Source organism: Epargyreus clarus, unplaced genomic scaffold (assembly GCF_041222505.1).
Source record: "Epargyreus clarus isolate Ecla_fem2 unplaced genomic scaffold, WU_Ecla_fem_2.2 ptg000014l, whole genome shotgun sequence".
Lineage (NCBI taxonomy): Eukaryota > Metazoa > Arthropoda > Insecta > Lepidoptera > Hesperiidae > Epargyreus > Epargyreus clarus.
The window spans coordinates 12,211,583-12,226,885 of NW_027332222.1; the positions used below are offsets into that span (position 1 = coordinate 12,211,583).

General features: G+C 35.7%; 1 protein-coding gene across 1 annotated transcript in view; it reads right to left on the reverse strand.

The window, feature by feature from the left end:
* Positions 1–1,625: 1,625 nt before the first annotated feature.
* LOC140746857 (homeobox protein B-H1) overlaps positions 1,626–15,303 on the reverse strand; it is a 33,731-nt gene continuing 20,053 nt past the window's right edge. The window contains exons 2-4 of the mRNA XM_073078955.1: positions 13,182–13,407; positions 3,264–3,488; positions 1,626–2,875 (exon numbers count right to left, since the gene is read on the reverse strand). Coding sequence (XP_072935056.1) covers positions 2,629–2,875; positions 3,264–3,488; positions 13,182–13,407 — 698 coding nt within the window. The 3' untranslated portion in view covers positions 1,626–2,628. The remainder of the gene's footprint in view (positions 2,876–3,263; positions 3,489–13,181; positions 13,408–15,303) is intronic.

Below are 15,303 nucleotides of genomic sequence, written 5' to 3' on the forward strand. Positions count from 1 at the left end.
TTAGCTAACTGAGCCGATGGCGTGACTACACGACGTTTTTACTCCGCTACAGTGCTACTAGATTTAAGTGTGTTTGTTACAAGTCTTAACTGCCGAAACTAATGAACTAGACGGCTTTTTACAATATTACCCGTTTAATCTACAATCATAATCTCCATCCGTTTTGCTTGGGAAGATATTTATGTGTTTTATACTTTATGTTTGCATTCACCTTACTTAGGTCTTAATAGTGATAAAGAATGAGATAAGGGCAAATAATGTAAAGTTGCTACATTGTAAATTGAGGATAAATACAACAATAAAATTATGACTGATACCCTGGTACTTACTTTGTAAAGTCTTTATGTAAATAATTAATATAAAATAACAAGAAGGAAGTTTAAATATAAATATAGATATTAAAATTAATGTTCATTCATTTACATTTATTTGGTATCATATTTCGAGTTTTTCATTTAAATCTTGCGTGTGTGTGCCCGGATGTTAAAATAAACACTTTTTTATGTTTGGAGGCTAGATTTTTTGATTTTGTGGTAGCGTGATGTTCACTCAACTTGAATTTTGAATTAATAAGGCTTCCCACGACCAAGAATTAAAAGCAACGGGTTGTAATCAGAAAAAAATATGCTAAATATGTATGTGTTATCTAAAAATAATGTGCGCGGTATCAAGTTGTTAAAATTAATAGTTTGAATAAGTAATTGGCACGATGGCTTGATCCAACTGAGTTTCGAAGTCCAGATAACTGTTTCGCATGGTATACCCTTGTATTTGTGTTAATTTGTATCCGTGCAACTGGAACAATTTTTGTTGAACAAAAAATTGTATACGAGTACTTCTTTTGGCGCGTTTGGGAAAAATGATGAGAGTGAAATTTTATAACATCGATTAAAATGTAGAAAGTTTTGCGGAAAGGACTATCCACAAAGTAATTTTAAATATTTTCTATTTTAGGAAGGACACGACATTTTTTGGTTCTGTAAAAATTTTAGGTGCTTCTTGCGCGTGTCTATGATACACGTACTGATTTTTAATAGGCTTAAGTCATTAGTGTCATTACTCTTCACTGATTGATTCATAGATATATTATCCTACTGACGTAGGATTGATTCATTCATTTTTTCTGTGTGTAAATATAGGGAATGTATAGAAAAAGAAAATCAGATTAATTGACAACATTTTAATTACAAAACACCACAAAATCTATTGGACATAAAATGCCACGTTCCGGATTGCTTAAGTACATAGCTACAATAGGTTGTAGGTACATTATTGTATACCTAAACTTAGTTTAAAATTGTGTATTTAATACTAACAATACATACATAACATATTCATATTATTTTACACAATTTATTTGCACATTTTTTTACGTCAACATTTTGTTATGACGAATGGTTTAGTGCAAGAAAAACCTTAGTAGAGATGATATTATTAGTAATTTTTAATTGTATCAGCATAAGAAATGAATTTAAAATGTACAAAAAACAATTTAAGATTTTTGATTAGTTAAATTATGGGTGTCTATTTGGGAAAGGAACACATTTCATTTCGAGTAACCCATTCAGGTTACTCGAAATGAAACCTTGAGAAATCTCGAATATAACTTTGAAATCTGTTTGCTTTTTATGAAAGCTGATAAAAGTATTTGTAGTTCTTGTTACTTTGTTATTCTTTTCAAAGACCATTCATAAGATACGTCAAACTATGTTTTAGTGCTCGTTACGTTTTATATTCCTGTTACCTTCATAGGTATCTATAATGTCAACAACCCCGCCTCTACCCCCGTAGTAATTCTCTCGACACAACATTAATTCGCTGTTTTCAGTATTACTTAGTACGATCTGAAAAGTCTATATGATGACGTAACGACAATATCATTACCTCTTTTAATCACATACCAGTAGCCATTTTCATTTATTTTATATACTGACATTAGGTATTTCTACAGAAGTTAAAATTTATACACTGACATAGGTATCGTAAAAATTTGAAACTCAATTGTTTGAGTGTATTTTTTTCTAAAATGTACTTAATTTGTTTTAACAAAACTTTTTAAAGAGAGATGTTTTAGTATTTATACAAAGATGTTACCTATTAAGTCAACGCATGTGCAATAAAGTTAAGTACTGTTAAATAACATATAGGTTCAGTTTTATTAATTTATACATATTAATCGAAGCACGTTTATTTGTGTACTTTGTATCTTTTACTTACACGACATCAAATCTATATTATACATACGGTCTCTTATATTATGTAAATCTACTCTGAGCTTATAATATCACATTAATTATTTTGGACAAGCGTCGTCCTCTATGAACAAATCCTCTCGAGAACACTAAACTCGAGCGCAGTAAGTCCTTGCGCTATAAAGTGCAAAAAAAACAGAAGTGCAACGAATTTTAAGTACCGTAAGTCTGTATTGAAACCGTAAGTGATGAAAACCGCCGTGGCTTCCAAAAAAATAATGGCTTCACGAAATTCCACCACGAACCACGTTTGTGCACTAACACGTCTTCTTTCGACTCCGAAATTTTTTAAGTCACGAGAGAGTCACTTTTAGTTCTACAACCACTTGTACGTAAAATAACTTTGTTGAATTTAGTCCTTCACACATCACTGGGTTTAGACGTGTATGGGTTCGTCGTCGTCCTCGTCGTCTGAGCGCCGTTCCAAGGAGGGCTCCCCGGGGGACCTGGGGGGCGGCGCGGGGCTCCCCGGGTCCACCTCGGGCGAGGGGGTACGCCGCGCCTGGGCGTAGTACCCGAGAGCCCCCAGACCCGGCCCCCCGAGGGACCCGAGATGTGCAGAAGGACCCGGCAGACCCAGCCCTAGCGGGGGAACACCAGCTAGTGTCGCGCCTGGGTATAACCTGCACAAATAGCCCAGTGTTATCGATGCGATCACGTAAGACGATATTTCGGTAAAATTTGTAACAAAACAGTATCTAGAGCATTTCGATATTTGTGTAATGTAAACCGTTTGTTATATAACATAACGAAATAAACAACAAACGATGCGCCATTTATGTAATACCTTAAACAAGTAAGTAAAACGTTTTAACTGGACGAATACTTTTGAAGTTGCAAACGAAAACTAATATTGAGAACTAAGATCATCATCGCATCTACCAAAATGCAAGAACTGCCTCCGTGATCAAACCTAGTGGCTCTACAACCTTTAAAATTACGAATACGTAATTATTATGTTAAGTTAGTATGTATTAATAAGTATGCAACATGGAGAATGATCAAACGTACCGGTATGGCAAAGGCTTCGGTAAAGAGTTAGCACTAGCGGAGGCAGCAGCGGCGGCGGTGGCGGCGGCCTGCCGGTAGTACAGGTCGGCGGCGGCGGGCGCCGGCTGCGCGGGGTACGTGGGCACCGCTGGCCAGTAGCCCCCGTACAGTCTCTGCAGCGCCGCGTAGTTGCCAGCCTCCGCGAGCAGCTCCAACCCGACCGCGGTTTGACGCTTCCATTTCGTCCTGTGTACAAATTATTTTCATGAGATACAATATTTATAGTTTACTTTGTACAGTTTTCAACTTAATTAAGATGAGCTTTTTAAAGGGATTAACGTAGGAATATTACTTCCTGCAACGATAATGTGCGTAAAAGCTATTCAAGAAAGTCCGGTAAAATATTGGTGAAGTTTCTAGTACAGTCAAACAAACACAAAAATTAAAATACATTTACACGACACGAAAGATTCACCTTTCGTTCTCTTATAAGTGCACAATTCTTGCTTTTTTACCTTATACTTAAGAATTCACAAGTGCTCAAACCGTTTATCAATTTTACAAACGTACGTGAACTAAAAAGTGCAACAAAGCCTTCACGGGCCATTAGGACATCAAATAAATTGACATGCGATTGTGCGAACGCCGAGAATTTGTACAAACTATTTATGGTGCATTGGAGACGTAAATCGACTCTAAAATTCACTAACGTATCACTTACGTACCCTAAGCCCATACATCACAAAAACTTGTGACCCCAATCGTCATCAAATTTGTCACAGGCTACTCCAGAGTACAATGAAGATACCACAATGAATTGTGTAATAAAAAATAAATAAAATAATAAATTTGACAAAACGTCTTGGGCACTCGTATGTTCGCCGGAGCGTGGTAGAGTGCTTTAATTTGATTTATTTGATTTAGTTGGAAAGGGTGAACTGGTATAAATTACGCGATATTGCTACGGGGACGACACAGATTTTTTTAAATGCTGTATTTTATCATTTTAAGTGGCTACTTAAGCAAAACTTTTCGTATTAAAGAGACTAATAATAATACTATTACTGCTATTTTTGACATCTTTTTTATGAATAAATTTATTGCTTCCTCGGATTTAACCTTAATTGAACCCAACAGTTTTAATATTAAAAATACATACCAAACCTCATCCTTTTCGAAGTCGGTTAAAAACAGTACATCTAGAATTACATTATACATTTTAACTGTCATAGTTTCAAAATTGTATGCTTTATCTCATATTGTAGTTTAATTTATTTTATACAATGAGAGTAGAAAAAAAACTTGGCAAAATAAATAATAATAATATTGTTTTTGATGAATAAAAGTTGAAAAGAATTCAAAAATGACGGCTGCTAGAAATAATATCCCCGATGGCAAATTAAATTAAATTCGCTCTCCAGTTGTCGATTAGTTCCAAAGTGGTTGGTTATTGTCATTGAGTGAGGTTTTTATTAATTCGAAGGGAGCTTTATTGCATTGCATTATCATTGTGGTTATTATTCCAGGGATGAGCAGGGGCGCAGGGTAGCGGGGTTGTAGACGCATCACTGGTTAGCTCGTTAATTATTTTTTGTAAATAGATCATTTAATTTTATTAAATGTAAATGAGAGGGAGTTTAGATGTATTGTTTGGTTAGCTATAAGCTTTATTAATGTTTTATTAGTTTTGAATTGTAAATACGCGGCGATATATTTTGGTTCTTTTTCAGTTGTGTATGTTCATTTTATTATTGACTTACTTTAAGTATTAGATAAGTTATACCTAATTACTAACTAAAAATAATTAACGAGAATTTAATGGATATTAAATCGATTCGCTTTTGGATCGTTAAATAAAATGATCTCAGTCTAGAAAAGATAAAATCTAATTAATATGAGTAGTGCAAGTAATTTTGTTATGTAGTAATAAATTGTTCACATGAAAATGTACCTTAATGAACGTCCAAACAAAACTAAAAAAGCCGAGACGGCTTGTTTTGTTTTTGTAATTATATCAGTAGCTGACACCAGATAGAATGCATCCCGCTCACATTAATCATCTATTATGACGGGTTATTCTGAGGAGCGAACATTCAAGAGCACTTATTTAATTGTCAAGTGTTGAATGAGAGGCAATCTGCTCAGTGACACTATTCTTTTTATTAGCCGCGGGCTTTGAACAAAAAGCTCGGCGGGCGCTTTGGCCTTCCATCTCAAGAATACGCTCCTCTCTGTTCCACGCGAACGAGGTAAGATTAGAGCGCCTCTTTCGTCCCTGTCTCGCGTCCCCCGGTGGAGTCTGAGTACGCTCCGCCCAGCGGTTTAGTGATTTGATGCTGCGTGAACTGATTCAATTGTTGTTCGAGGCGGATCGCTCCGAAACGCGCCTTAACCGTTCAAGTTAAAGACTAAAATCGTCCGGTAAAACGGTCCCGCTTACGACCTCTCCGAGGGGGAGGTTGTTTATCTCGAGTTGAGTTTTTGGGCGACGTGATGCGAATTCGGCTTGTATATCCGACAAACAAAGAGCACACTCATCGATCCGAACCGTTTGCTACACTTGGCACTTAGGCTCGTTCGTTTTGGAGCCGCGGGCCAATTTGAGCTTTGTTCGAACGTTATTTATACGCTGCTTAGAAAGTTTCAGAAACATGTTTGAACGAGTTCTTATGGGAATTGTTTGAAGTTAGAGCGCCTTTATGGTTATGATGAACTGTATTAGGTTTGCATAACATGAAGGAGATAAAATGTTTTTATTAGTTATTTTTTATTACTTATTTCTCCCTAGTTCGGCAGTGTTACTAGTACCTCGTACTAGTATTATTCCTACGAGTTATTAGATACTAAGGTACATTTAGATTTGATGAGTATAATAAGTAGAGATTTTTTACAAGTTTGATGTAGAAGACCACCTAATAAGTAGTCACACAGTAAGTGGTCACAGTGGTCCATTAATATTTATAACTAACTCTACAAACAGGGGTTCTATCTGATTTGCTGATACCAATTGCAAATGCGATGCCAGTCCTAAGGACTGGTCACGTCATATGTGAGTCAACCACTTTGTAGCACACGTTGCAATTTACTTTTCAAGGACAACAACCTATTTGTGGTCGGGTTGAGAAAAGACGTTAAACATTTCCATGCATAGTAAAGTCCGAAAGAATTCTTTAAGTACCTACCTAGTCTTCTAGTCTATGGATTTTGGATGACGAGTGTATCATCAGTTAGACCGTGGATATATAGTCGTACTCTTTGTAATTTGTACTGCATAGTTTAAGATATTTAATTTCTGTAAGCACAGGTATACATCTGTGAATTATTCCATTAAATAAACCTAATTGTGAACCTGATTTACCCGTAATTCAATTGGTTTAAATCACTCATAATTTGGACGTATAAACAAACCTTATGAGTCACAGCTAAGATTGAATTTAGACATATTTAGACGTAGGAGCATTTGCTCATATAAATTAGCGTTTCCATACTAATCTTGCATCAGAATCCGAAGTTAGAGCGGCTAAATTATAAAGTAGGCATTAAAAGGACTCCAACTCGGCTATTAAAACCGGGCCAAAACTGAAATGGCATTTGCAGTATGATGATTAGAGGCTAAATGATAAGCCAGGCGACCTGAGCGTCCTTGGTTCGATTCCCGTGTCTCTGGAGGTGTAATTTGGATGGGTTCGCTATAACCGATTAGCTTGCTTCTTGGTAGCTAAGAGCGAAGCCCCCGCATTATGTCATTACGAACGCGTGGGTCACACGTATTGCATTTTAATTTTTGCTAATATAGAGAAGTTATGGTATGCCTATGTTTATCCTAGAAACGTTAATAGGTACCTATCTAATTATGGGTTGTAGGTATTATAAAACTTTTATCCATTATTAACATTTTTATATAATTTTTGGTGAATTTATGTCATTGTACTAGTATTTTCAGATTTCAATTAAAGTTATATGTTGTTAAATAAGCTTTTTTGCGCGGATCGTTTTCGTGTTGGTAGGGACCAATCCGGAGTTTTCAGTTTAGCATAAGTGAGGATACATATAATTTCCGATAAACGTTTAGCGTATATACCCTGTAGGTAAAATCCCGTTCAATTTGGTTCAATAGTTTCTAAGATTACGCACCACACAAATTAATATAAAACCCTTTTTTATATTTAATCTAATAACTGACGATTGACTGACTAAAAGACAACTAAAGACAAATGATTCATATAGGTATAATATTTCTTAATTGTAAGTAAGTTTCTAGTACTTATTTAACTTTTATACGTAGATACAGTTACCTTTCTATATTCATAAAGTGGAATCGAAAAAGCATTTTGTTTTGTTTAACACAATACTTAATCAAAACATTTCCCATATAACAAAGGGATAACAAATCAATCTACTTTTTGCATAGACAACGTAGCTGCCTGCTGAGATGTCGTGTGTATCCAACCGATCTCTATAATTACTTCACGTATGTTGCAACGCGTTAATCCATACGTAGGTATTGTTAGAAATAAAACTTTACCAATGACAAACGATACAAAATACGTTATTTTATTAGAAATAAAAAAATGTCAACGAAAACCTTTTACCATTGACAAAAGATTCTAAATTACTTATTACAATTAGTTGTCACAAAACAGTTCAGTTTTCATAGGAGGTTTAAGGTTTTAACTCTTGACGCCATACCCATTTTCTACCTTAGTAGTACTGCTGTTAATAGGCGGTAACAATTACATAATTTAAAGTGGAACCCTTGGTTGTTTGCTATTTTAATAAAAGTACATAGAAAAACGATTTTGCCTAAAACCGAAGTCTTATAAAATTCAATCGATTAAAATCTATACAAGCATAGCTTTACTATTAACCGAATATTACTGATCTACTAGTAAGGTGTAAACTAATGTTGTGATAGGGCTACCGGCGCAGCTGTAACTGTTGTAAATACATAGAAAATATTTTGAAAAACTATCTAATAGGTGTTTTACGATAGACTTAGCGATGTTGAGTCTATAGGTAGGCATACAGTTATTTTTTTTAATTGACCGCTTCCTGAGAATTAATTCGATTTTTCTACATTAATTAAAATAAAGTGTTTTAAGTATACACCACCATTGAAAAATGTAACACGGACGAGCTTGTTAAATGCTGATCATAAAGTAAATAAATATTGTCTATAAAGCATTTGCGATACCTATACGAAATTTAATTTTATTTCATTTTTTTTGTTGACATTTGTAATTGATTTTAATTTTTATAATATGGAATCTTATTCTGAAATAAATGATTATTATACCTCTGTACAGAAATCTACTATGTTGATTATTCGACAAGTGTGAACCGCGCCGAAAAATACGGTCACATAAACGTTCGTATAAGTTTGTGAACATTATTTATACAAATGATACGAATAAGCAGCACCCTGTTATGTTAAGTCATTAGGGATTATTTGCCAAAGCGTTTATCTTTACGTTTCTCATCGAAAAAAGGAGTTAAGAGCACTAAATTGGCTGTCAATAAACTTTATTCATCTCTGGAAGGGTTTCATTCACTTAAACTTTAAATGAATGAGGCGAAAATCAATTTTACTTAATTAAACCTAAATAATGAAAATGTTCAATTTATGAAAGGTTTTATTAAATCTTAATTAGGTATGCTTGCTTAAGTCTGCGTGCAACTGCATAACTACTAATAATGTTATAGAAATATCAATTTTTATAACAATTATCTGTATCATCTCCACGATCTGCATTAGTTCTTAGTGTAATAGAGTCTTCCAAGTCTCACCACGTTGTGGGCCCGTGCCCATCAGTGGGGCATAGAAAGGATTGTAGCTGGTATTCCCTTTTTAACTCTTTACTGATGAAGTGTCTACTGTATTCATATTAAAATTTATATTAAATAAAATATACGAAACGTTCCTGGTTTTTGTTCAAAACTCAAGTAGATACCACGGTAGGCGTACCATAGATAGGTATATCGGCACGTCGTGCACATGTCATTATAGAACGCATCATTATGTAATCGTTGCGGATTACACGTCGCCGCCGACTAAACGCCGATAAACGGTCCTCCTGCAGCCCCCAGCCCATTACGAATTTACGAGCGACGGACAATACGAGTTTAGTATTTAATGACTCAGTTCAATCACACCGCGTATCGAGCCTGATTTATGATATTTGAATAAATGGCAAGACGGTTCGCGAGCGTCGACTAATTTCGTGTAATTGTATAATGGCCGCAGTTGCAGGAAAACCTCCGGTTGATTCGTATTGATCCATAAATCATAAGGAATTTAAATACAGTAGCAAGGAGTCTAATTGCAGCACGCCGCTATTACTGCGCACGTAATAAAGGGTATGTAGTTGTCTTTGTAGTGTCAGATATTTAAAAATACACGACAATGTGAATATTTAATGTAAAACTTCATCGTTGTCAACTTATTAATTCATTACTGTGTCACTGCTGGGCACTGGTCTCCTCTTAGTGAGGCTGGTCAAGTGCGAAATGGATGACTTTCCACACCTATAAGCACTCTTTTTAGGAAGTCTTAGGTGTATAGGTTTCCTCGTGATGTTTTCCTTTCCTGTTGTAGCAAATGAGAATTAATTTCTAAAAAAACAAAGGTCTGAGATTTGAATCTCCCGTAGCTCCCGATTTAGAGAACGAGAATCAACCGGTAGTCATCATTGCATGTATAAATCATCGCCATTTATTTCAAGAGGCCAAAGTAAACACGTGAATGATAGCATTTGTTAAAAAAATATAAATTCTACTCTACTCTAATAAGTGGCCGGAGGTGGCGCCGCCGCGGCCGTGACTTGCAAGTCTCCTTAGATCAGTGCCGAGGACGCTGGATTCACACGTACGACTCAGATCAAGCCACTCAGAAGCCTCAAAACCAAATGAGATTTTAAAGGTATTTCAACTCCCGTAAAATGAAATGGAAACGCTAAAATTCTACAGTATAAGGAAATGTATACAAGGTTTTGATGATTTCAATGTTAATTAGAATTTCAATTACAAACTTAAATGCCTAAAACGATTACACGAATGCGGATCTAACAGTAAAAATGCTAGCGAAATAAAATTAACCATTCACTTAAAATACTTTAGTGTGTAATTATTTTTTATTAACGACGTCTCCGAAGGTAACAACATCGGCATGTCTGTAATTAAAACAAATTATCTCCGTTCAGTTCTTTAACTGAACGCTTAATGAGAACTTGCTTTGTGTAATTTAAAACGGCAATACATACAAAACGGAGTATTATCGTCGATCAGCCGCTCCCAGGTTACAAATTAGTGGGTACTCTACTTTCGAGCTTTGTCAGCATAAAAACAAAAAGAGTGACCGCACACAAAAGCTATTACATCGTACAATTAACTCCGATTTCACACCCTTTCACGAACCGAAAAATCGAAGACCAAACATTAGTTTAACCGAAATTATAGAAAACCAACAAAAAGCGTGGCAAAAAGTGCGGTTGATTGAAAAAGCTCGAGACGGGGCGGGCGACGCCGTGTGCGGCGCCTCGCACTCGGACATCCGCACTATATACCTTCACGGTGCTCTCCATCCTATTTTCAATATTACCTTATATAAAATTTAAGTAGGCACCTACACTTATCAAATGTAACTGAATTATATATCGACATACTTTGATACGCGAGTGATTCATTTTGCTATGTAAAATTTGCATATAATTTCAATTTATACAGTTTTATCTCCTTCATGTTTGACGTACTTTCTCTGTTTAACATTGAAGCTCAAACAATAGCTAGTTTAATCAAAATCGATAGAATACAACTCCTCAAGAACTTTTGCATAGTTTTCTCTATATTCGCGTATGGAGCCAATTAAAGTCACATTTGTTTTTCTTTAAAACGTAATCCAAAATAACACCAACTTTATTTACGAAGCCGCATTTGGATACCTTTGCCTTCGTCAAATAAAAGCAAAATTTATTGACCTGGTGAGCTATAAACTACACTCGTACGTGACTTTAATATCGCTTAATATTCACTTAATAGAAGTCGATTAATAAACACAGAAATGGAATAAAAAATGGCATGAAAAAACACAAAATTACTACGGGTAGGTTTTTTAGCTACCGTAGTTTTTATCGGAGCGTCTGAAGGTGGCAGGCGGCGGTCGGCAAAGGCCTAATTACAAACGTTTGTTTTTGAAATAACCGCCCAGGTACGGTCGGCATCGAAATGCGTTTTGGAAAATAGTTGAAGTAAATCGGTACTTTATAATAATATTTAGATGATTTTTTGGTATTTTTTTACCTGTTTTATTTATTTTTCGATTTTATTTTATTTTGACTTCCTAAAAAATACATTAGTAAATAACCCTTCCTTGGCAGTCGGGTAAATATCATTCATTTAAAAGTCCAAATTCCGTTCTGTACCACTAAATTTTGTTAAAAAAAAGTAGGTAAAGACTTCGTATTGTATAAAATCCTACCCTACAGGCTAGAGTAGACTAATTCGTTAAGAAGAAACTAACATAGCTATTCTACAGAACCACGCATCACACAAGTTGGAAGCAGACGCCGGTAGCAACCGAACTCGCTGACTCAGCATTGTTCTGTGTGACTCGCCGACTATCTCACGAAGAACGTCACGAACTATCTCGGATCTAAGTCATAAGCGTTCATCTTGTTAGCGTACTATCCATTTTTGTTAAGAAGTAAGGCTTCTTTACGCTATTCCCTGGGAAGTAAGCTGGTGAATGTGTGACGAGAGCGTTACGAAAAGTGTGATCGGGCTACGCGAACGGAAGGAAGGTGAGAAGGACTTATAAGTGTGTAAAGATAGAAGGAGAGTGAGTTATGTTTTCTATACTTAAAATACATGTACGTGCGTACAATAATACATTATGCATATACAACTTCTATAATAACAGTAGTTTCATTTCAACACACTCGTATACATTTTTTTCCTTGTTGTACTCGTACGTGCAATGTACAGTGCATTGCAAAAGGAAAATAGTCGTCATATCGTTGGTATATCCGGTGTGTTTTTTTTAAAGTGAGTCAATTTGATTTATTTTATCCCATGGGTTTTCCCCGTTTAAAATATAAATGATATATTTAAATTCACGGACTATCCTCGTAATTATAGAGTATGAGTTTACTCAAGAAGAAATGAAAACCATTGAGTTAGAGAAATATTAAAACTTTATTTGTAATCCGCTTTATTTTTGTATTTTTTAAAGGCTTGTACGTAAACTTGTGACGACTGACGAAGACTGAAATGTAAATTAAATATAATAATAATCTTATACTCTATGAAAAACGAACATGTGGTAGTCTCAATGGTTCTACGTTTCCGAAAAATATACACATCCCATTTTGCTAACCAATGACCACCACCACAAAAAGCGATTTCAAAAACGTTCTTATGTAGCATAAGTATGAACATTCCTATATAATAATTCCTGGAGTAACGTGATAAATATATCGCCCGCGCCAGTGCTTTGAACCAAACAGTAAAAGCGTTCTATAATTGCTTTTTCACTGAAACCTTCTTACACACGTATCTACTCTAATAATCCCATTACAGTGTGGGAGGTAGTGTATACAACTACACACGTAACACAATGTAGAGGTAACTTAAATTATTTGGCTTATAAATACGTATTCGTGTTTTGATAATTCAAGAATATAGTTTAATTATGTTGCAGAATGTATACTTTCTTGACACACTTATTTGTAGGAAAACCAAAATAAATATTTTTTTAAATATTGTTTTTTGTTTGTCTATCTGTATGGAACTGTCTGCATGAAACTGTTTAGTCATGTAAGAAACAGCTACCTAAATATTTTTTTAACAATTGGACTTTTCACGTACATATTAAACTGCACGCAACAAACCTTATCATTTAATATAAGAATGATTCACGACACATAAATAATAATTTTGACTCACCGTCTGTTCTGGTACCAGGTCTTGACTTGCGTGTCAGTGAGGCCCAGTTTCGCGGCCAGCTCCATCCGGTCCTGCACGCTGAGGTACTTCTGTCTCTCGAAGGACTTCTCCAGGGTTTGCAGCTGGTGGTCCGTGAACGCCGTCCTGGCTTTCCGCTGCTTCTTCGCGAGTCCTGATGCGTCGCCGCAGCCCTTACTTGATACGTCGTCTGAGTCATCTTTCACACCTATTGGACAAAGATATGTGATTGAGTGAAGAATACAATAAAAAATCTATCTATCTATCTAAGTGCCTACCTATCATCATCATCAACCCATTATTGTCCCACTGCTGGGCACGGGTCTCCTCTCAGAATGAGAAGGATTAGGCCATAGTCCACCGCGCTGGCCAAGTGCGTATTGGTAGACTTCACACACCTTTGAGATATTTTTTTAATAAATCTGTCAGGATTCCTCGCGATGTTTTCCTTCACCGTTTAAGCAAGTGATAATTAATTTCTAATACGCACATAATTTTGAATTGAAATTTGAATTGAATTTTGAAAAATCAGAGGTGCGTGCCTGGGATTTGAACCTCAGACCCCTCGATCGAGAGGCCGAGTTTCTTAACCACTAGGCTATCACTGCTTCTATCACCTATCTATCACCTATATGAATTATCCCCTGTAGTAATACAGAGTCGAATTATGTTAAGATCATTGCACTACGGTGTCATCAGATATTAAAATATCCTAATGAAGCTTGTCAATCTTTGTGAAAAATATCATTACCCAATTTAAAAATCATTACAATGAGCTTACTTCACTTTACCTAAAAGGCTTGCTAAGACGCTTACGCGGTTGCCGTAAGCTGGAGTGTTGTAACTTAAGCTGAAACTTGTTTCTCAAAACGTGGTGTCCTCGCCGAAGCCATGCTAACGCGGGGCTTCGCGGTCAGCGGACTGGCCGCACTTCCTTCGACATCCTTACTTAGCAACAGCAATTGTACACGACCCAAATTAACATAATAAGAAAACATAAACGAAAAAGTAACAAAAAACAACTAGACAGCCGCTCAAACCTTCAAACTATTGAACGGATTTTCACCAACAATTACTACTATATACTCTCGATCAAATCACGTTTTAATAAAAACAAACTAAATTAAAATCGGTTCATGCGATAAGGAGCAACGATGCCACATATAGGTAGACGCACATTAAACTTATTCTCCCTAAAACCACTTTTTTGCATCGGGGGTTTAAACGTCAGCTACGCGTACTTACTGTTAGGCTACATATAAGAAAACTTATAGAGAATGTAATACCGTTAACGAACACTAACATTTTATTCATTAACATTTTGCATAAAGCTCGCGACACCTACATTAATAGGCCGGATATAGATATTGAAATTGATCATTTAAGTGTGCCAGGGCGGAAATCAAAACCGGTACCCTGCATGCAGGATGGAATGGTCACCACTGACCACATGGGTTGTTATATTGACATTTCGTCATCGTGATTGCTTTCGGAAGACTTTTTTGTAAATCTGGACTCTTTAAGAGGAAATGAGTACCGTACTGAGTGGAGCAAATGCAAACTGATTGTTAATAAAGTAGAGAAATAATGTTTATCTGCTAATGTTCTCCAGGTAGAGCCTGCGAACTTTTATTGGCCGTTTAGCGCATTACTATTTTCTACTTAGCTACATTTCAATATGACGTAATCTCATTACTTATGCATCAAACTAGACTATTCATGTTATGATTGTTCTCAAATAACAAAATACTTATGAAACTTCGTAAAATTTCAACTTCAGATTAGCAATTTTTAACGACCACTTAATTACATACATTCCTATTTATTACATACCCAAATAGAAATAAACAAATTTTTGAATTGAGACTTTGTACATAGTAAATTTCGCTTTTTATATTGTACAACCAAACGATCAAACTCTGAACTATGTCCAATAGTCCGATTAGGGACTTTAAAAAAAAACTGTCAAATTTTTTTTGGACAAATACCTCCTGATCGAACAGTGTTATACCGAATACCCATTAAATCGTTACAAGTGTTGAAACAAAGGATTATAGTATAACGTGAAGCATGAAGGGTATTAGCGCAGCCGAGTGTAGGAGCG